The sequence below is a fragment of the Protopterus annectens genome, chromosome 2.part2 (assembly GCF_019279795.1).
Source record: "Protopterus annectens isolate FY-2018-M chromosome 2.part2, PAN1.0, whole genome shotgun sequence".
NCBI classification, from domain to species: Eukaryota; Metazoa; Chordata; order Ceratodontiformes; family Protopteridae; genus Protopterus; species Protopterus annectens.
Window position 1 is genome coordinate 881,033,080 of NC_056730.1, and position 22,925 is coordinate 881,056,004.

The 22,925-nt window shown below is 39.8% G+C and overlaps 1 protein-coding gene across 1 annotated transcript in view; it reads right to left on the reverse strand.

Annotated features, from left to right (window-relative positions):
* EPB41L4A (erythrocyte membrane protein band 4.1 like 4A) overlaps nucleotides 1–22,925 on the reverse strand; it is a 2,214,504-nt gene that overhangs the window by 558,482 nt on the left and 1,633,097 nt on the right. Inside the window, exons 14-15 of the mRNA XM_044064468.1 lie at nucleotides 21,670–21,753; nucleotides 5,920–6,033 (exon numbers count right to left, since the gene is read on the reverse strand). Coding sequence (XP_043920403.1) covers nucleotides 5,920–6,033; nucleotides 21,670–21,753 — 198 coding nt within the window. The remainder of the gene's footprint in view (nucleotides 1–5,919; nucleotides 6,034–21,669; nucleotides 21,754–22,925) is intronic.

Sequence of the window (22,925 nt, forward strand, 5' to 3'; positions counted from 1 at the left end):
GAGTTTACAATACATACACATGTATACACACACACACACATGTATATATATATATATATATATATATATATATATATATATATATATATATATATAGTTTCACTTTAAAACCTCGAGATACTGAAATGTCGAATTTCAGTATCTCGAGACCATAAGAGCGAAAGTGCAGTTGCTTGAAACTGTGTCTTGTCGAATTTTAGTTTGTCAAATCTGTAGTAGGTGTGGTCTGTTCTGTTCTTCCTGGTATGCTGTCTCATTAAGGTTTAGTGGTGTACGGATAGGAAATATAGTGGCTGATGTGTGGTTATCTTCATGGATTCAGGTAGGTTTGCGGTTTATGGTTTTGTGTAGAAATGTGGTTTAGTGTATTTTTTTGGGAAGTTTCAGAAATCAGGGTAGGTGGGTTGGTGAGTGTAAGTGTTGAAAGTGGTGTGTTTTGTATATATGTAGTGTGTGTGTTTCTCGTGTGATATATATAACAGTGTGCAATGGGAGAGAGGGGTGCGTTACATTAGATTTGTTTTTTTTGTGTTAGTGCGACCTCAGAGTTGGTATATAGAAGTAGCAGGGGTACTTGCCCTCCTGCTTAAATGTATGCTAGTGTTATGCATGTTTTTTTTTTATGCATTTATGTAGGGTGAGGGTTGGGAGGCCGCGGTGGTGCAGCGGTTAGCGTTGCCGCCTCACAGCAAGAGGCTCTCCGGTTTGATTCTCGGCTGGGGAACCTTCTGTGCAGAGTCTGCATGTCCTCCCTGTGGTCGTGTGGGTATCTTCCAGGTGCTCCAGTTTCCTCTCACATTCCAAAGACATGCTGTAGGTGGATTGGGTACTCTCAATTGGCCTTAGGTGTGAGTGTGTGTGTGCCCCTTCTGTGGAAGGTTGGGCACCAGGCTGGCAACTCGGCACCATAAAACTCCACTGCCAATCATTCTACGGACTGTTGTTCCACCGTGGCAACCCCTAACCAGGATGAGCTGAAAGGAGATGATGATGATGATGTAGGGGGAGGGGTGGTTATTCTTTTTGGTCTGTTATTTTCAATAGTTTGAATGTCGGTGTTCTGATGTTGTTTTTTCTGCAGTTTCACTCTTATGGTCTAGAGATACTGAAATTTGACATTTCAGTATCTTGAGCTTTCACAGTGAAACCACACACACACACACACGCAAACAGACACAAGCACACAGACACACACACACACGACAATGCTGAAACTTTACTTACACACAAAAGTTGCAGCATTACAACCCTCCTTCACTTATGATCACCATGCTGGGAGTTTACGACGTAAAAGTATAAGGCTATAAAAAATGAAAAAACTCAATGACACTAACATGGTATGCTGGAGGTCTTGGATTTAAGTCCCATATCTACATTCAGTAATCCAATATTAGCCTACTTTGCCATCTGACAAAAGAGACCATCAACCAAATTTAGTAACAAAAAACTTTGTGACTTGTGATTATGTGTGTATATATTCACACACACAGAAGTATATGTAGATCAATGGATACAGAATAAAATGTGTGCGCATGTGTGTGTATACACGCACGCACACACACACACACACACACACACACACAAATATTTTATATAGATATATATATATATATATATGGGTCTACTTTGTTTCACTAAAACTCATTTGACTGAAAAGTTATTTATTCAGCTTGTAATTATCCATGTCTATGGTTTCCAATGTTTAAAATAAAATAGCCCCCTATGTGGGGCACCCACCCCACCCCCTATATATATATATATATATATATATATATATATATATATACTAACTCTGAGATTTCTCTACAGTAAGGGAAAGGGCACCTGTCCCAATCCCCACTGTAGTGCGATCTCCACTCAAAATGTCAAATTCACAACAGCTAAGGCACACTAACATTCATTGTTATGAGTTTGGCATTTTTCTGTTCGCTAATTCAAACTCTTGAAAACATACTTTCACTCATCTGAGCGTCAAACAAGTGCACCTTGACATTTTAAAGGTAAGCTGTACACACACAGTATTTCCAGATGCAGTTCTCTGCATGAAGTGCAATTTCCCTTAAGAGCACACAGAGACCACAGTTAGTCTGGGGCTGGTTTCTCCCTCTTTCTCCAGATCCCCAGTAAGACTCTCCACTGGCACAGCTATACAGTTGAGATCTCAGCTGAGTGACCAAACCAATGCCTCCAGCAATCTCTCTGCCAACCAGTGCTTCGTGTCCCTGCCCAAGTAGCTGACACACACACTTTGAGGTTTGATTTACACACACACCTTGGAAAGGCTGGCACAGGTTTACTAGCTATGCCCCCTTCTGCCCAGACTATAAGGTAGTTATCACTGCCACCAGTCACTTCTTATCAGCTACTTTAAGGCCCTTACCAAAGGGTGTCCAATCTTGCTGTGTAATGTTACTATCAATATAAACGGTAGTTTGACGAACAGCAAGGGTATTAGCAGTGGCCCACACTGTCACCAAATAAATATGCAAGTACTCTCAGAATTTAAATATCTCTAGACAGATCAGCCACAATGAAATGTTTAAATATATTTAATAAGAAATAAAAAAACAAGACAATACTAAATATATATTTACAATGAAATCACTGTTCAAAATCACAGGAAATATTTAAAACAACATTGCAAGACAGTCTCAAATAAATGAAGAAAAACATCTAAACTATGCTTCACTATATTCCTGACTAAATCTAACAATTACTATACCCTTGTTAACTTATTTCAGAGCAAGCCAAATGTGGTGAATGGATCTTGATGTTGTCAGGTCAAACACAGAATAGAGAATGCTCGGATTCTCTCAGAGAGTTCTAAAATTAATATCGCAAATATTACTGCTGGTATAACATGCAGAATGACATTATTGTTTGTCATCTGATTCCTACTTCCCAGGCTCAAAACAACCACTGGCAGCAGCTAGTAGCATTTGGCATCTACCTGTAAAAATACATAGACACAGGCTTTTCCTCAGATCTATGGCAAAGACTGGAAATCATAAAGCAATAAAGCACTTCCAAGACTATACAGAAGTTTCCCTAGTTTTAGACATTGTGTCTCCCTGCTGCCATAAAGTAATTTAATTTCAGCTATTTTTCTGGTTAACCTCTGTGTTCCAGTTTCCACTGTTAATAACATATACATTTAAACAGTTACAATAGTGTATGCACATTTCTGTTCTTTTCCAGTAAGGCACAATTGGATACATTTCAAACAGCACTTTGCAAAATACTGTTTCAACACACGTCTGTACAAACCAACTTATATGACATACAGTTCTAATACATTTGCAACACAAACATTTTTATCTGAATCTTGTTGCTATTCACAAATTAAGAATAATTTACAAAATTCTAGCTAGCTGGGCTGACAGTTATCTCCTTTCGTCACACTTCTTTCCTCCTCGAAGACTCAAGCTAGTTTTTCAAGTGACCCTTGAGAAATGCTGCTTGAGAGGGATGAGCCCATCTGGAACTACCTTATCCCATTCCCTGTCTTGAGATCCCGACTGCTTTGTCATTGCTGACTCCAGTACAGTGCTGCACTGTCCTGTCATATGCCTGCAACCCTAGACTCCACCATAGTAATTTGGTACTTTGCTGGCTTGGCTCCCTGTAGCCATAGATTCCTCTCAGACTCCTCCTGCCTTCTACTGGCAATACTTAGCACCAGAGCCTCCCTATCATGGTATGGTTGCATGGTGTTGACACAGTACAATTTGTGCCCCTGCCTCCTGCCTAGCAGTTCTACCATGTAGTTAACATCATTGACCTTTCTTACCACCTTGAAAGGTCCCTCCCAAGCTGTCTGCAGCTTGTTGTGTTTGACAGGAATGAGAACCATAATCTGCTGCTCCACAGCATACTCTCTAGCTCAAGCATTCCTGTCATACTAGACCTTTTTCTGCTGCTGGGCTTCTGCTAGTTTCTCCTGGGCCAAGCCCATGAGTTCCCTGAGCCTTGTCCTGAGAGTTAGGACATATGCCACAACAGATTCCTTGTTGGATTCACACTCACCCTCCCACTCATCACAAATTAAATCTAGAGGTTCCCTCACCCTGTGCCCACAGAACAACTCAAAGGGTGAAAAACCTATGGATTCCTGGGGCATCTCCCTGCAAGCAAACAACAGAGGGGGCAAATATTTGGCCCATTCCCTCTTAAACCGGTCTGCAAATGCCCATAGCATGGTCTTTAACCTCTCCACCAAACCATTACTCTGCGGGTGGTAGGGGTGGCTTTTGGGTGCTTCACCCCACAGCACTCCCACAGACAAGCCAGCAGGTCAAACATGAAATTAGCACCTCTGTCAGTCAGTATGTCTTTTGGGAAACCTACCCTGCTGAAAATCTCTAACACAGCATTTGCCACCTTTTCTGCTTCAATGGAGGACAGAGCCACCAAACTCAGGATATATTGTAGCATAATCTACTATCACTAGGATATACTTCTTCCCTGTGGAACTTAGGGTACTCAGAGGCCCCACAATATCCATAGCTACCCTCTGAAATGGCTCCTTAATCACAGGCAAAGTAATCAAAGGAGTGTTGACCTTGTCTCCTGCCTTGCCTACCACTTGGCACTGCTCACAGGTCCTGCAGTACCCTGTTACATCTCTGGAAATCCCTGGTCAATAAAAGTTCTGCATAATACGTCTCTTTGTATGCTTTATGCCCATATGACCTGCAAAGGGCAAATCATGGGCTATGGCTAGACATGCCAGATGGTAGGCTCTGGGCACTACCAACTTCTGTATTCTTTCACCCTCTAGCCCTCCCTCAGTGGTCCACTTTCTATACAGTAACCCTTTGTCCCAGTATACAGACTCCCCCTTTCCTTGAGAATCAGGTGCCTCACTAGCTACCTCCCTCAAGCCGTGTAATGTAGGGTCTAAGAGCTGAGCCTCAACTCTCACTCTGTAACCCTTCCCAGCTCCCCTTCCACAGGAAGTCTGGTATCCTCTGACAGCGATGCCTCACTGTCAGCCTGGGTACTACTACTCATCTCTGCCCCTGAAGTCACTCTGTCCAAGGGAACATCAGTACCCACAAGCAGCTGTGGCTCACCTGAAGTCTCACTGCTACAGGGTAGCTCCCTCTCTGAAGTAGCCACCTCAACAGCCCTGCCTTCATATGTGCAGTCTGTCTGGGTCCCCCCAGGCTACCAGACCCACATGCTTGTCTCCAAGCCTGACTGCATGCAACTGCATGCACACAAGGTACAGCATTATCAAAATCATTCTGTATCAGGACATCTGCAGGGATAGCCTCAAATACATTTGCTTGCTTGCTTCCTTTTCCACCCTCCCCATCAAGGTGAACCCTAGCCAATGGTATCTGAAACGGGGTCCCTCCTAAAGCTCTGACTGGAGAAGACTGCCCAAGCAAGTAGTGCTCCTCTTTAACCACTGCAGGTTTCACCATGGTTAGGTCAGAGGCTGTGTCTCTCTTAGCAGTGGCCTGTTTTCCATCTACTAAGGTAATATATAACCTCTTGTGGTAGTTTGGTACCCTTGTTGTCTCCAGACAACTTACTGCTGGCATTCTGTCATTCCCACTTACTCCATGGACATCTATATGTTACATGACCTCATTGGTTGCATTTAAAACATTTAACCCTTGATCCAGGCCATGTACCTGAACTAGTGGCTTCCCCTGCTACTGGTGGACTCTGTTGGGGTGGTTTAGGCTATCCACCATGGGTTCCCTTAGACCCATGAGCAGCACTGGGTATCCCTTTCTTGTACATCTGTTCAAACAATCTTATATGACATACAGCTCTAATACATTTGTAACACAAACATCTTATCTGAATCATGTTGATATTCACAAATTACATAGTTACAAAATTCCAGCTACCTGGTCTGGCAGTATCTCCTTTTGTCACAAAAGGTAAAGAATATTTTCTTACCGTCGTCTAGTAGGCTGTCCAAGTTCACTGTCACTTCCTCCAGAAGGTGTTCGTCGTCGAGGGGTGGGAAATTTTGGTGATTTGTTTCGGTCATTAGGGGAATTATACAATCCACTGCAAGTTAAAAAATCATTAGAGATTCCAGTTTTACAATTGTTACCAATAAGTACAAAACGATTATTATGATAAAATACTCAGTTTCACAATATTGTAATATATTGTTTCACAGTATTGTAGTATGTAGTTTTAACAGAAAAAAATATTTAATACGGGGCACAACAATATCACAACTTCATAAGCTTAATAAAATGCCAGAAAGTGATGATACCTAAAATAACTTGATAACAAGGCAGTTAAATCTGACCAGTTTGCTTTAAAAAATGGTCCAAAAGGCAAATTGCTAAAAAATTCAGAAACCAAAAAAACTTAATAAAAATAACAAGCATCATAATAAAATCCAATAAGCCATGAAAGCAGGAGTGAATCAATACATCAAAATAATGTATGTGTAGAGCCATTTGCAACACTAATTTTCAAAGACTATTTCCCCTTTCATTTTAGTCTTCCTTGTTGTCTTAACAGTTTGCAGGGAATCCGTTTATTTTCTATACTGTGATACTACTCTGTCTGTGGTGTCATTTGCCTACACTTTGGAGTGAGTAGGTACTAAAATAATGAGTTATGTAACAAAGTTGCAGGTCTGAAGATGTGTATTTTTTAAAGCAAATTTCAATTCAAAAGGCACATCTTTAGAGAATTAACTTCTACAGTAAAGCTCACCATTTCAATACCTACTGCTTATTGTTATATACAAAAACATTGTGCAAGGTGAAATAAACATTACTAGCTACAGCTGAAATTCAACCAAATATTCCACTATATCTAAGAATTAAATGTATGTCAAGAAATGCAGGACATTATACCAAATCATCCACGACTTTACTGCTTGTGACTGTATTCTGACATCTTCCCCAGGCAGATGCACAACAGAATGCTGTAAATACAGCAGGTCAGTGTGTGTTGAACATCTGTGAAAAGACTATAATATAAATGCCAGATACTGAGAGTTGCTACCCTTAAGGTACAGAGTAGAGAAGACATACTTGTTTCACTCTTTCCATCCTTAGATTAGTCGATTCTATCATAGCTTGTCTATGATGACACTATACTCCACAAATCAAGAATGCTTGTGTGGAATTTGCCTTGATGTCTAGAAACTATCAAGTCTGGTCTTTATACCACTATCAGTCTTCAGGCTGTTCTGATTAAACCCCATTACTGTACTCAATACACCTAAACAAGTATCTGACTTCCAGCTGTCCAGTAACAGCTGAGGTTTTCCATTCATATGACCAGGTCTATATGAAAAGACTCGTAGCTTTTCATTCACACAATGCTTGGATTTAAAGTTTCTAAGTTAACTCCACACTCTTCTTTCTTGTTTTGCATTAAAATGGAGTTGGGGCACACAAGGCTGGGTATCACTAAAGTGGTCAGTTCAAGTTTGGCATGGACAAACAGGGCATTATTATCCAAAGAAGTAGTGTCTGTTGGGATACACCTTGGTAATATAGACCCTATAGGGATCGTCATGGGATGGTTACATAAAAAGAGACATTACACTACTTGGAATAGTGGAAGGTAATTATTTTATTACCTGGTCTAAATATTCAGAGAAATTTGGTGTGAGGATTGGCAATTTTTAGGGAAGTATACAGGTGTCTCACATAGGTAATGCTCAAAATGCTTCATGCTAGACCTCAGCAATATATAGACTGACAAATGCAAAATGTCCCTGGTGGTTTTAGAAGGGCAGAGGCACCAGAGATCAAAGTGTAAACATCCACTAGATAATGTAGAACATTTACTTCTGCCTTATTGACTACTGTAAAACTATTTTATTGCATGGTCCATGATGAACTTTGGGAAATGCTTAGAGACTTTATTTTCCTGGGCTCAAAGATCTCTGCAGATGGGCAGTAGCATAGCTGGGGTGGGTTGAGAGGGGCAACTGCCCTGGCATAAAGTGCTGGGGAGGGTGCAATCAGACGATCCAGATCTTTCTTTAATGCAATATCAACTTTTAAAAGTCAGTATTGCATTTGTGGTCAAACCTGAGTACTGCAGTGCTCGTGTGAGGTCTAAACTGTAGCAACTGCTTGTTACATTGTAGCAAGCAGTTTGCTACAGTTCAAAAGAAAAAAAAATCTATTTTTTAACTAAAACCTGAGTGCTGTAGTGCTCCATGCAGATATGGTATAAACTGTAGCAACTGTTTGCTACATTTGTAGCAAGCAGCTTACTACAGTTTAAAAAGAAGATTTTTTTAAGCTAAAGTATAAGTGTTGTTTTGCAGACAGGGTATAAACTGAATTAACTGTTTGCAACATCTGTAGCAGGCAATTTGCTGCAGTTTAAAAAGAAGAAATTGTTTCTTTCTTTTTTTTTTTTACAACTAAAACATGACCACTGTAGGGCTCTGTGGAGGCAGGGTACGTTGAAGGAGTACTGGGAGTAGGGACACAGAAACAAGACCTGAATGGCTGAAGCGGGGGGGAGGGGGTTCATGCATATGGCCACCTGGTTGGTGTGCCTGTAGAAGGGCTGTCCATTTTTTTTTTTTTGCTCTTGAGTACAAGAGAATGGAAGGAGCAAGGTCTAACTGTAATAAGCCACTTTCTTATTGATTGGCTTAGTTGGCTTAGTACAGTGAATGAAGTGCTTTTTTTGGTCTTCACTTAAACAGCTGTGTGAGTAGAGTGCTGGTTCATAGTACCAGCCCAGGGAACTAGTTGAACCAGCTGCCCTTCTGATGTTGGGTCACCTTACTTGCCTCCTCAGAAATCTGTACACAGAACAAGAAACAACAGAACTAACTTTGGAGTAACAAACTGGTCTAAGATTATTAAGCGATCAAGACAATGTTTTATACTGTCATCCTGTTTTTTCAATTGATATGCTAAATGTATTGTACAAAATATTAGGTTTAGTGAATCAGATAGAATCTAAACTGCTGCAGAAATACTAACAACTACACATGTACATAATACCATCCATATGGCTGAAAGTGAAGAGGAGCTGGAGTCTGTTCATGAAGGTGAAGGTAGAAAGTGCAAAAGGTGGTTAGTTGGACAACAAAAAAAAACTAAAATGATGTCACCTAGCCATATACATTACTTGCAAATATATAAGGAAGACACGGAGGAAGTGAAAGACTTTATTTTCCTGGGCTCAAAGATCTCTGCAGATGATGACTGCAGCCATGACATTAAAAGGCATTTTTTTTTTTTTTTGGAAGAAAAGCTGTGACAAATCTGGATAAGACAAGACTTTAAAGAACAAAGGCATTATGTTTTCAATAAGGATCCACATAGTCTTCCGATTAGTAGCATATAGCTTTAACAAACTATGAGTAAGGTTATATGCTAGAAAATTGATGCTTTCGAAGCACTGGTGTTGGAGAAATCATTTCAGACTTCCAAAGACTGTGAAAACTGAAGACTGAACAAGTCAATATTTCAGAAAATCTGGATTATTCACAAGAAGGCCTAATGGTAAAACTAAAACTCAAATACATTGACCACATAATGCAAAGACATACAGGGAAAGATCAAAGGCAAACAAAGGGGCCAGCAGTACTGAAATTATAAACATAGATCTTGCAATAAGTTGAAGAAGCAATTTTTAATGAACAGGTCTGGTGTTCCAAAGTCTTTGAGGTCATGAAGAGTCATATTTAAAGAAAATACTAAACAACAACAAAAGTCAAAAAGAATCTCATTTGACTAAATGATTAATGGTACAGTGGGTAACAGACTGGTTGATGGCTCCTTGAAAAATGCAATATAAAATTATATCATACAGTAATAATGTCTAGAAAGGTACAGCTTTACACCTCAGCAGATAATTGGAAAATAGTCTACAAATCCAGATGCCAAAAGGTGGCTGGGTAACAATTTGTTAGGCATCTAGGTACACTACTACATCTCAGAGATTTAGGATCTTTCCCTAGGAATCTCTGCACAAACATTTTTACAGACTTGAGTGTCTATCTTTGTAGGGGGAATGGGTAGCTTAGATCATGTTTTTTTTTTTTGATACATCTAAAGTTAGATAAATTTATAATAGGTCTTCTGGATTGATATTTGGGAAGAAAGGTCAAAGGTGATACCACAGCTCTTCTATTTGGGGTTTTCAGAGAGTGTAACCTTGTCTAAGTATGAACAAAAGCTTATATATTGACAGTAACATCAAAGAGTCAGTATTTGGTATAATGGTTAAGGTCTTTGTCTCTCATGCACAAGGTACAAGGTTCGATCCTGATCTCTGATCGATGACTGAAGTTCTGCATGCTCTCCCTGTGTCTCTGTGGGGTTCTTCCCACCTTTCAAAAACATGATGAGTATTTCCACCTCAACCACACCCAATAATGTAGTGGTGAGTAGTAGCACAAACTCCACATGATGCCTATAGGGGAAGAGTTGTACAGACTAACCTCTTTGGGCCTCAAGTGTGGTGCGTGTAGTAGCTTCAAGATGAGAGAACTTGGAATTCAGTCTGAGTACCGTGTTAACGGCTAGCCATGCAACAGTATAAAAACTGGCTCTAAATGATTCAGTTATGTTGACTAATATCACCAAATGAGCATGGGAATTTCGCCATAAGTGGGTTGAGGATGCAGTCTACTCTGTCAGGGACACATACTAATGGTTGGAGGGGTATATGTACCGCTATTGGCCAGTGTGTGTCTGCCATAAAAGTTCAGCAGTCCTGGGTCAATAAGCTACTGGCTGGCCAATGTCCAGTTGTCCAGTTTGGGTTACCTGGGATATCTCTGTTCAGCAAAAGGCTGGATGTAAAAAATCCAACCTGCCAAACATGAACTAAAAACTGCCACACTAAATGTAGGTTCACTAACAGGACGCAGCTTGGAAGTAGATGACATAATGGTAATGAGGAGGCTGAACACCCTATGCATCCAACAAACAAGATGAAAGGGCAGTGCAGTAAAAGCCACTTGGCTTGGAATCCAGAATCTACTTCTCAGGAGAAAGACTGAACTGGTGTGGCAATTGTGATGTGGGACAGGCTTCAGAAATGAATGAGGGTTGTCATCAGAATTAATGAAAGGCATGAAGTAATCAGAGTCTAGTGTAATGACAGACAGTATTCACAACCTCAGCCTATACCCCACAGCAGGGTTGTGATAGTGAAGAAAACAGTACATTCAGACAGCAGTTGCAGGACCTACTAGATAAAGCAGGACAAAATGAATTGTTTTGGTAATGAGTGACCTGAATGCACATATCAGGACAGACAGAACAGGATATAAGGACTGTCTGGGGCAACATGGGTGGGGCTACAGAAATAAAGAAGAAGAGACTGTTCTAGACTTCTGCCTGGCAAATGGCTTGATGATGGTGGTTAAGCAAGAGAGACCGTCACAAGATCACATACAAGAGTAGCCAACATGCAACTCAGGTGCTCTTTGTCTTAGTAAGAAAGAGCACTAGGATAGCATCAGTGATTGCAAAGTCACTCCCAGTGAAACAGTCGGCCCACAGCATAAATTACTGGTTGCCACAATCAGCTGCAATGCAGTGGTCAGAGAAGGCTTTGAAGTAAAAAAGACTAGGTTAAAGACCTGGAAGTTGACTGGAGAGAAAGCACAAGAGTTGAAGGAATTACTCAGGTCTCTAGCACCTCAGGGAGAAGAATGGCAGCACCTCAGCCAGGTATGGAAATAAGGTACTTAAGGAAAGCTGGTGGTGGAATGCAAAAGTCCAGGCAGTCATCAAAAGAAAGGAGTACAGGAAAAAGTGGCAGATAAAATAAAGACAGGCCAAGCTAAGAAGAAATAGTGGTTGGCTAAGACAGGAGTTGCAGTAGCAAAGAACAAGGCATCAGAGGCACTCTACCAGCTTCTGGAAAATGACTCAGTAGATGCCACAAAGAAACTATATCAGGTTGCAAGGCAAGGACAGAAAGATAAAGAAGACCGATACCTGTCTTAAGGGATGCCAGCAATAACCTGCTCACCAGTACATAGGACATCAAAAGCAGATGGAAGGAGTATTTCCAGCAGCTTCTGAATGAAGAAAATCCCACAGAAGCTGTACTTTCCCAGACACAGTCTACAATGAAAGAAGAGGAGGAGCCCACTCTAGAAGACGTAAGAACAGCACTAAAGAAAATGATAAGGAAATCAGCAGGCTCAGATGAGGTCACAGCAGATATGATCAAGACGTTGAGTGAGACAAAGGAGAAATGGCTCCTGTAGGTATTCGTAACAGTATGGACAGAAAGGCATATTCCGGATGACTGGAGAACAATTATACTACTGCTGGTGTACAAGAATAAAAGGGACATCCACAACTGTTGGGAGTATACAGAAATCAAACTCCTGTCACACCATATGAAGGTTTTGGAGACGGTAATTGATAAATGAATAATGTGAGTTGCAGAAACCAACATGGGAGATGAGCAGTTCGGATTCAGATCAGGATATAGCACAGCCAACCCAATGTTTGCAGTGAGACAGATGGTTAAGAAGAAGCTAGAGGAGATGAGAAAAGAGTCCAAATGGGCATTTCTAGACTTGGAGAAAGCATATGACAAGGTCCTAATAAAGCTGATTTGGGCATTCTTGTGGTAGTCTGAGGTTCCAGAAACATTGGTAGAACAGTGCAGACTATGTACAGGGACCCAATGACTCAAGTGCAAACAGTACTTGGCATCACACAGGGGCTCCCCATGAAATGGCTGTGCATCAGGGTTTAGCTCTGTGCCCAGTGGAGTTCATACCAGTAATAAATTAAATTAGCAAACAGGTAGGAGGAGACAGATCAATAAAGTTGCTGTATGAAGATGATGTGGCATTACAGGCAGACTCTGAGCAAGAACTTCAGCAAAGGATAGGAGAATGGAATGCAAAACTGAAGGCACATGGGAAGAAATGGTGTACAGATACGACAGGTGTAATGACAACAAATGGGGAAATCAGAAGATGTTGAGAATTGAGACAGAAGGGAAACTAGTGGAACAAGTTAACTGCTTCAAGGATCTGAGATGGCTGGTTGAGGAGAGGGGAAGTCTGAATGAGAAGGTCAAAGCTAGAATCAGAGAGGCTACAGCCAGCTGGCGGAGAGTCAAGAGTATCAGGGATAGTGCATGACAGGAAAATGCCAAAGAAGGTGAAAAGTAAGGTGTACAAAACAGTGGTGCGACCAGTACTACTGTATGGCACTGAAATCTGGCAATAAAGGCAGTGCAGCTGAAGAAGCTAGATGTGATGGAGATGAAGTGCCTAAGACAGGTAGTAGGACGCACACAATGGGACAGATGAAGAAATGAGGACATCAGAACAGAACCCCAAGTAACTCCAATTGAAGAGAAGGTCAAAGAGAACAGATTACAGTGGTTTGGGCACATGTGCAGGAAAGCAGAAGACAATCTGGTGAAGTAGATTTGGGATAGACAAGAAGACGTCAAAAGGAAATGAGGGTATCGAGCAAACAGGTGGATGGATTGCTTAAGAGAAGACTTGCAATAGTCAGACATGACTGCTGAAAGAGGTAGGAGAGTGACACTGAATCAAGACAGATGACAACAGTTAACACAAAACTCTGACCCCATGTAGAAAAAGGGAAAGGGGGTTTATGGTGATAAGCAGCAAAGAAATCAGCCCTAAGAAAGTGGAGGCAGCTGAATGCCTCAAAGGCAAAATCTATTGTCTGTAATATATGAGATGGAATAAAAAGGAATAAGAGAATATAGAAGAGTTAAACATATGAATAAATGGATTCAATGGTTACCGTATCTGCACACACAGGAGAGGTAATAAAAATAATTTATAAGGGTGATCGCTAGACCATGCACTTAAGAGAGAAGCAAAGCAGATCACTGGATATGAAGTAAAACAAAAGTTTAAAACACTGCTCCTTGGTCACACCAAGAAAAATGACACTTGTCTCTACCGGCCTTATCTGGTCAAAACATGGATTAAAAAATGCATGTCTACAGCCTACAAGTCTGAGAGACTGTTTACTTGTTTCAGACTTTTTTTTTCTTTTCATTTTATCCAAATTACATTTGTACAATCTTTGATGGCTGTTAGAAGTTATTTGATCCAACTCTACTACAGATTTTTTCCATAATACAGTCATGGATAATGTGTGTGGCAGCTACTTGGTTTTCTCTTTTAATACCTTCTCAATATACTATAAGCTGGATCAGAGAGAAGGTAGACATTTGACTTTCAATGCAGGTCTTCCTTTGGCCTTTGGGGCCACTGTTATTCTTATATGGGGGATTGCTAAGGAGGATTATCTTGGACTCTGTCCAGGTGTTAATGAGGCTAGACTTCCTCTTACCAGATAAGAAACTTACATATTTACCATGATAACCAATCTAAATGAGCAGATCCATCCAAAGTAACATACCCCCTCCTCTTTCTCCATTCTATTTTATGTTGGTCTAGTGGTATGACTCACTTCTGTCTGACATATGTGCCATATTATTGCAAGACAGGAATGTCATCCCATGGTGCATTATATTGTGGGGAGGAGCTGATGCAGCCTCAGTAAGTTTTATGTGCCAAGCTGTCCTAATGCCTACTAACCGTAGCTTAGTCCTGCTGTTACCGATGATGGACCTACTCATCCAGATCAGCTGTTATTTACTAACAGCATAATCTGCTTACTTCTTATATATGTGTGTGAATGAGAGGGAGGATAGAGGAATGGTGAGGATGCAGGGAGTAGAGGTGGCGAAGGTGGATGAGTTTAAGTACTTGGGATCAACAGTTCAGAGTAATGGTGAGTGTGGAAGAGAGGTGAAGAACAGAGTACAGACAGGATGGAGTGGGTGGAGAAGAGTGTCAGGGGTGATTTGTGACAGATGAGTACCAGTAAGAGTGAAAGGGAAGGTCTACAAGAGGGTAGTGAGACCAGCTATGTTATATGGGTTGGATACAGTGGCATTGACAAAAAGACAGGAGCCAGAGCTTGACCTGGCAGAGTTGAAGATGTTAAGATTTGCAGTGGGTGTGACGAGGATGAACAGGATTAGGAATAAGTATATTAGAGGGTCAGCCCAGGTTGGAAGGTTTGGAGACAAAGCCAGAGAGGCAAGATTACGTTGGTTTGGACATGTGCTGAGGAGGGATGCTGAGTATACTGGGAAAAAGATGCTAAGGATGAAGCTACCAGGCAACCGGAAAAGAGGAAGGCCTAAGATAAGGTTCATGGATGTGGTGACAGAGGACATGCAGGTGGTTGGTGTGACAGAGCAAGATGCAGAGGACAGGAAGAAATGGAAACAGTTGATCTACTGTGGTGACCCCTAACGGGAGCAGCCGAAAGAAGAAGAAGATAAACTGCTTTCTTCTTGACCCAGTTTAGCTTACCCTAATCAACACATATCTATTTAGTTTAATGGTCTCTCTCATTCATGCTTGCTGAATGCTATCATACCTTCACAAGACTGTCATTCTTGTTCCTTCTTCCTTGGTCTTTCTGTCAAGAACAATTACTTCTACAAATGTTATACTATTTACGTTTTGTACATATTAATGACTGAAGGCTTATGGATGTAGTGCATTTTAGAATGATCTTTATTTGTATACTACTACTTTTTTATTGTTGAGCTAAATTTCAAAGTAAGTTTGGACAGAGCAACTTTCCTACAGCAGGAATTAATTAATTAGCTGTTCCTAGGGAGTCCCATTCATGTTGTCGAACTTTTGCAAGTTTAAACATCATATAGTCGAAACCATATGTTAAACTTTGAACGTTTCAACGCAGATCTCCGTAAGGGAAGCTTTCCCTTTCCTGCAATGTAGTGCGATCTCAGAGTTGGTATAATTAGGTAGCGAGGGGTGTGGGGAGTACATGGGGGTTTGCCCCCCTGCTTACCTTCAGGTAAGTTTTTTGTGGGGTTTTTTTTAATTACATTTTTGAACTTTTAAAGTTCGAACATATGGTGTCGACCATATTAGTGTTCGAACTTTTACAAGTTCGACAATGTGATATAGACCTGTTCCTAGGATACCTCAGTTTCACAAAGCCACCCATTTTCTGAGTTATCACCACACATTTCCTAGCATACCTTCTCCAGTTATATTTGTTCTTCCTCGCTCCCCCCTCCCCAAAATCCATTTTAAGCAATCTGTTGAACAGCACACCCATTTTTATGTTACCATATGTTAGTTATACATTATGTATGTTTGTGCTGTTAAGTACTGCTGTCTTGATGTTTAATCCTATGTAAACTACCACCATGGCAGCACTGATGCATTCTTGGACACTCGTTATCATCAAGTACCCCTCTGACAAAATTAAAAACGTCAGTATCTTCTTCAAATGCATCACTGTGTTCTGCAAAGCATTCATTCAAACCTCTTCCCTTCCTCAAGTTTAAATGACCATGGAAATCCAACCAGGCTAAGGTCTATTCATCTGGACTGAAAATACTACACATCACTGCAATGACCATGTGCAACAAATCCGAGCAGCTCCATGCTTTTATTGATATTTTCACCTGACACTTTTTCATCATAGATATCTGGTTCAAGAAGTATTTAACACATTCGGAAGTTGCAGCCTCCAGCTTCTTATATTTAACACTGGCAAAGGACACAATGATTTAAAAGGTACAATTCTTATAAACAAGAATACATTCAGCTACATATACCATCCCACTCCGCTTACAATAATAGGACTCAAACTATAAATGCCAGTGTATAACTTGGTATAAACTCATGAAGGTTTCACATATGCACATTCTCCCATGGTTTGCACAAACCTTTGGGTCAATAGCCCAGCAACCACCTATGAACCTTTCAATCTGTATGGAATAGCCCAAAGTCACACTCAAAGGAGGCCTACCTAAACCTAATCATCATCTGGAAATCAAATGCCATCATCTTCCCTGATGACCAAGTGAACTTTCATAAAATGGCCCAGACAACACCCTCTTCAATCTTTGGGGAAGGGAGGCAGCGGCTTCAACAGTTCACCCTCAGCTCCTTCCCCATCTTTGCTAGGTGTATTACTGGCCATTTTCCTAAATACATAATCCGTGAGACAAGCAGAACTCCCAGAAAATACAAACATCAAAACCAAGTCCACACAACTGCAGCCTTAAGAAGTTTAAATAGCTTTGTGGCAATGCTGACAGAGATGATACAGTCCAAGCTAGAACCACTGATAATGCAGTGCAATTTTAATGTCTCCCTTATTATACTAGCCAAAAGCATCAGAGTACAGTACAACTTAGACCCTTGGATGATATCTGACCTAAAGAAAAACATGGTAAATCATGACCTACTTTAAGTGTTTAAAACAATGTTCATAGAGATTTCAGGAGTGTAATTAGTAATATCCAGCAAAGAAATAAACACGCTACTGTTCCATCTATCCTTGATAGAAGACTTACTAAAAGCTTATTTCAAGAATGTCCTACAGATACTGCATGAAAAGGTTTCATTCACATACAGGCAGCTTTTGACCTTAGGTGGTTAACAGGCACAAAGTGAAGAAATTCCTCTGGTGGAAGTAGAAGCTTCTCCTGCATCAGAGAGCATCCTTATAAAATATATTGCACATGGATTGCCCATCTCAAAGCTCATTAAATGAAACTTTAGAGATGCAACTACATTACTGAGGCATATGTGTGCCAGTTCAAAAAGTATGCTTCTCCAAGAACCTAACCAATGACAAGCCAATTTGCCCTACTTTATCATCTAACAAAAACTAGAAAAAAGCTAATCACAAATGGTCTTATTTTAAATCTAAATATTTTGCAGATACCACTGGAGAGGCATGGGCAGTTTTGCATCCACTGCTATTCAATATCTTTGTTGACAATATATGATGACACTGAGAGACCTAAAATAGTCCTATATGCAAGGTGACTCCACCTTCCTGTGCTCTGCATTATTGATCACCTGTAAGGAACCTAGACCACCAACAGGCTTAAACTCCTGGAAATGTACCTAAGAAACTCAAAAGTTTGTTACTAAATACTGAAAAAAGAAAAAAAAAAGCCAAACTATATACATAAACCCAAAGTATGCTGCAGTGTCTAGGAACACTTTTATTATAGCTTTCCAGAATGATAGCCAGACTGAAGTGGTTTGCATCAGTCAAGCACCTAGAAGTCATTCATGACAAAAATTTAAAATTGAAAAACACGTTACCTCAATAATAATAATAAAAAAAAAAAGTCACACACAAACACACACATGCACGCATTTAAAAAAAAAACTGCTTGTCTGCCTTCGTAGAGTTAAATGCTAACCTAACTGATGTATCCAGTTACCTGCTGATAAATACCCCTGCTAACCTAACTGATGAATCCAATTACCTGCTGATAAATACCCCTGCTAACCTAACTGATGAATCAAATTACCTGCTGATAAATACCCCTGCTAACCTAACTGATCAATCCAATTACCTGCTGATAAATACCCCTGCTAACCTAACTGATGTATCCAATCACCTGCTGATAAATATCCCTGCTAACCTAACTGATGAATCCAATTACCTGCTGATAAATACCCCTTTTTCCAAACTGCTGAATAGTTCAGGCTTCCACACCAGTCCCCAAGCCATTTTTCTCAACAAATGGGAAAAGACTTATCAAAGAACTGCAAAATTCATTACCATCACTGCAATCCACTCAACAGACTGGTCTGGTTCTTATTTTTTTCAGTAAACTCATGACCATGCACCTTAACCCTGTACACAAGTCACTTTGTACCACTATCAGACTAAATTGTCATAACCCGCCCAGAGAAATGAAGTCTGAGAACGCCCCATAATGCAAACTGTAAGAATCAACAATAAATGTGGAGATGGGCTCTTTTCCTCCTGTCTTTCTGTAGTAAGAAACACACTGCCTAAGGCCATCATAATGACCAAAATATTGTGTGTTCCTTATCAAGTTATGGGAATAGTCACTGTGGAATTGTCTCAAATCTAGCTAACAATTTTGCAGCATGTGATAATGTATATGCTATCCACACACACACACACACACACACACACACACACACACACACACACACACACACACACACACACACACACACACACACACACACACACACACACTAACAATCACCTAGCCTGAAGCTCATCAGCTTTCCTTCTCTAATTCTGTTCCTCCCATCTCTTCTTTTTTGCCTACTCCGCTTTCTTAATTTTTAGTTCTACCACAAGCTAGACTTTATTTTTGTAATGCTGTCTGATACTTTGTCCATTCTATTCTTTCTTCCATACCTTTCCTCTTTCTTCCTTTTCAGCTAATTTACAATCTAGGCTTCTACCTTCTTGACAAGAGTTACCACAAGCATGGTCTCTATTGCAAGTTCTGAGAGTTGGTTTGTGTGCTCTCCTCTATGATTAAGAAGTGTCTGATGCAAAGGATTGGGAAGAGAAACTGGATAAGCAATTCACAAAAATACAATGGGAGGATATATGTGTGTCTCCCAAATGTGCAACAAAGTCTAGAAGTTTTAGGATTTTTGCTTGGAAATGTTTACATAGATATTTTTATAGTTATCCCAAGCAGATTCCTCAGAATTTTTCCTCAGATAGACAGCAAATGTTAGAGGTGAGATGGGTAAGAAAGAGGTAATTGGGAACATATATTCTGGGGGTGTAATGAGTTGGCAGACTTTAAAGACTCCCCTGCAGATTACTCTTGTCGGAGATGCTGTGTGAGTGGATTACTAAAAAATGGAAATCAAAGTCTAAACCAACTGTACTAGAAGTAGTAAATATAGTAACAGAGACGAAACAAATGGAATTGGGAACTTTAAAAAGGGTAGGAGCAAATAACAGAGGATAGAATAGGAGTTGTGGGAAAAATACATACAGGGGAGGAATGAGGTTTAAAAGAAGGCAAGACTTGAATGAGATATTTAATGTTTGACTGACAATGACTGGGTAGATTATAAGTGATGTATAATGTTTTCAACTAGGATTATGTCAATATGGTTTGTGATGTAAAATGCTTTGCAGCTGGGATTATGTCACTATGGTTTGTTTTCATTTATATAAAGATATGACTGCCTATGTCATAAGTGGTGACAATTTAATGATGCTTCTTTTTAAAAGTGTCTGATGCAGACTATAATACCACATTTCTTTACTTTGAATGTTTGCATTTTCTAGTTTTTGTTCCAGGTATGGCCTCTTCTACCTCTCACTAACAATCTGTACTATGTTTGATGAAGTCTAATCAAACTGACAAATAATAAAATTATAATTATGCTAGTGTTTTATATACAGATACACACACACGTGTGTGTGTGTGTGTGTGTGTGTGTGTGTGTGTGTGTGTATATATATATATATATATATATATATATATATATATATATATATATAGGTCCCCTATGAAATCCCGAGCGCACAGAATCCCGACGCCCAAAATACCGAGATGAAAAGCCCGAAACCCCACATTACCGAAAGACCAGAAGCGTGAAATTCAAAATCCTGATGTTAATGGATTTTGAGTTAGCTCTTCTGGTGTTGCGGTTCAGGTAAGTATGTGTGTGTAAGTGTGTTTGTGAGGGGCTTTAGTGTGTGTGTGTGTGTGTGTGTGTGTGTGTGTGTGTGTGTGTGTGTGTGTGTGTGTGTGTGTGTGTGTGTGTGTGTGTGTGTGTGTGTGTGTGTGTGTGTGTCTGTGCTTTTTTAAGTGTTAGAATATAAATGTAATTAAGAGTGATGCTATTTGTTATAGCTCAATTTGTAGAAGCTGTTTTAGTCATTTTTTAAGCAGGCACATAATTCTGTTATCCTTATACATTGTTTTTTCTCAAGCCCATTGATCAAACTGTAAGGTTCACTGCAGTGCTCACAAGTCCCATTACTACTGTAATTACCCATAACCTTAGCACTTCTACCGTGAGTCCTTTACCTTTTGTGTTGCTGACTGTCAACTCTTGCTTCATTGAGGTTCCTTCAGCTGATACTCACAGAGAACTGACATTTGTCTTCTCACATCTCTACAAACTTTCTGCCAACAGCAGGGGAATAATGGCCCCCATTTTAAAACAGAACCTACAGGATTGCCAGGGACTGTATTTGGTGATTTCTTTGCATCCTGTCACACTTTTCCACCTACTATGATGTGTTTTTTTGATATCTCTGCTTAAATGGAAAGCAAAAGTGTGAAGCAATCCACACAGCTTTGAGTCTGGTTTAAATCTAAATAACTCGAATACAGCAGCACTTGCAGATTGCTCCCTCTCTGTTTTAGTTCAAGAACCATTAATGTCTAAAAACATCTACAGCAAATTGCTAGCGACACTAACATAGTGTCTTTATTTGATGTGTACCACACAAAAGTTTAAAGTGCTGTTCCAATATACTAAATAGTTAATAAATGCAGCTAAAGCAAGACCCCATGGGTATATAAGACTTCAACAAATCAAAGGAAGAGAGATGAAACCTGTCATTCTATCCTTTGTTAAGCTACAGTATTTGTCATGATATAACAGCAGCAAGCCCCCAAGGAGTTATTTATTATGGTTTCCTGGTAATAAAACAGAAATAGGCGATATGCTGTTTGTGCAAAGTATGCAAGAACTTATAATTTAACTATGGTACTAAAGTAAGGCAAGTTAAGGCTAGCTATTACATTTACACAAGTAAAAGCATCACAAAAATCCCCATCAAACAAACTGTCATTAGCTGTTCTTTATGATTTTTTTAAATTTATTGTTCATATGTTGTGTACCTGTTGAGACCACCATCCTCCCAGGGTGGATGTGTTTGGCTTCTCGGTGTTTCTGGACTGCAATTAGGTTTCACTGCTGTAGAGCTGGAACACAAAATAAAGTATTTCAGCTAAGAAATGAAATCCAAAAAGAGACTTATTTATCCCTCTTGTGTAGATACTTTCATTAAGTATAGATAACTTTCAAGACTACAGCTTTTGTAAATGATAATTTAAGAATTTCATGACATTTCTTGAAATAGACTGAAAAACACATTAAGAAAAGACGCAGTTTGTATTTCACATATATTCATACTGTACAGACACCGTTGGCTAAAGATGATTGCAGAATTTTAATACTTAAATTATCAGTTCCAAGCCACCTAAATCACCCTACCAAGTTCAAGAAATCAATAACTTTTTTTTTTCTGGGTGATTGTTGAAATTTTTGGGATCATAAGTGTGACACTTGAAATATGTGTGTGAATGAGGTAGAATATATACTTAGTATGAGGTACTTTCACTTCCTCAGTAGTATGGACAGTGACCCTGTTTTTGACCAGCACTCAGCACCATCATCACTGTATACAGCTGCACTTCCTTTCATCCACTTAGCTTGTACTTCCGTTATTTGGCACTACTCTAAAACCTTGCACCTCTCAATCTCTTATCTCTCTCTCTCTCTCTCTCTCTCTCTCTCTCTCAGTGTAGCACAGCTGATAATGCATCCAACTCTGAACCAGAAAACTGTAGCTTTCAGTCACAGGAAGGAAATGAAATCAAATGTTCAAACATGAAACAATGAAACTGGATTGTGGCTTGCCGAGTAAGGGCCGTGCCTGATAGAATATGCAATCCTTCAGATGAAGCAATCAGACTAAATCCCTTAAATCACCCTGCTGCTGTTCTGCTGAGTGCCCATTTAGACGTAAAAGAATGCAAGGCAGTATTAAGAAAAACACTGCACATTAGATCCAGCCACCACACAAAACCAACAATAAATCAAGCACAAGCATATTCCCCATTTATTTATAAGAGAAATTAAAAGGTAGCATTTTGAAAGCACACACCTTATTCCCCCCTTCCTTAAACACAAGCAACATTTATAAATACATAAATACATAAATGTATAACATCTGTTAAAAGCCAATTATTTTTCTCTGTTTTTATAGCAAAGTATATTTTCTTACACACTTTTTCTGAAACACCAAAAAAAAGCTGTGCATCCAAGACATTCTGCTTTATCAGTAATAAATTCAAGCTCTGTACACGTTTAA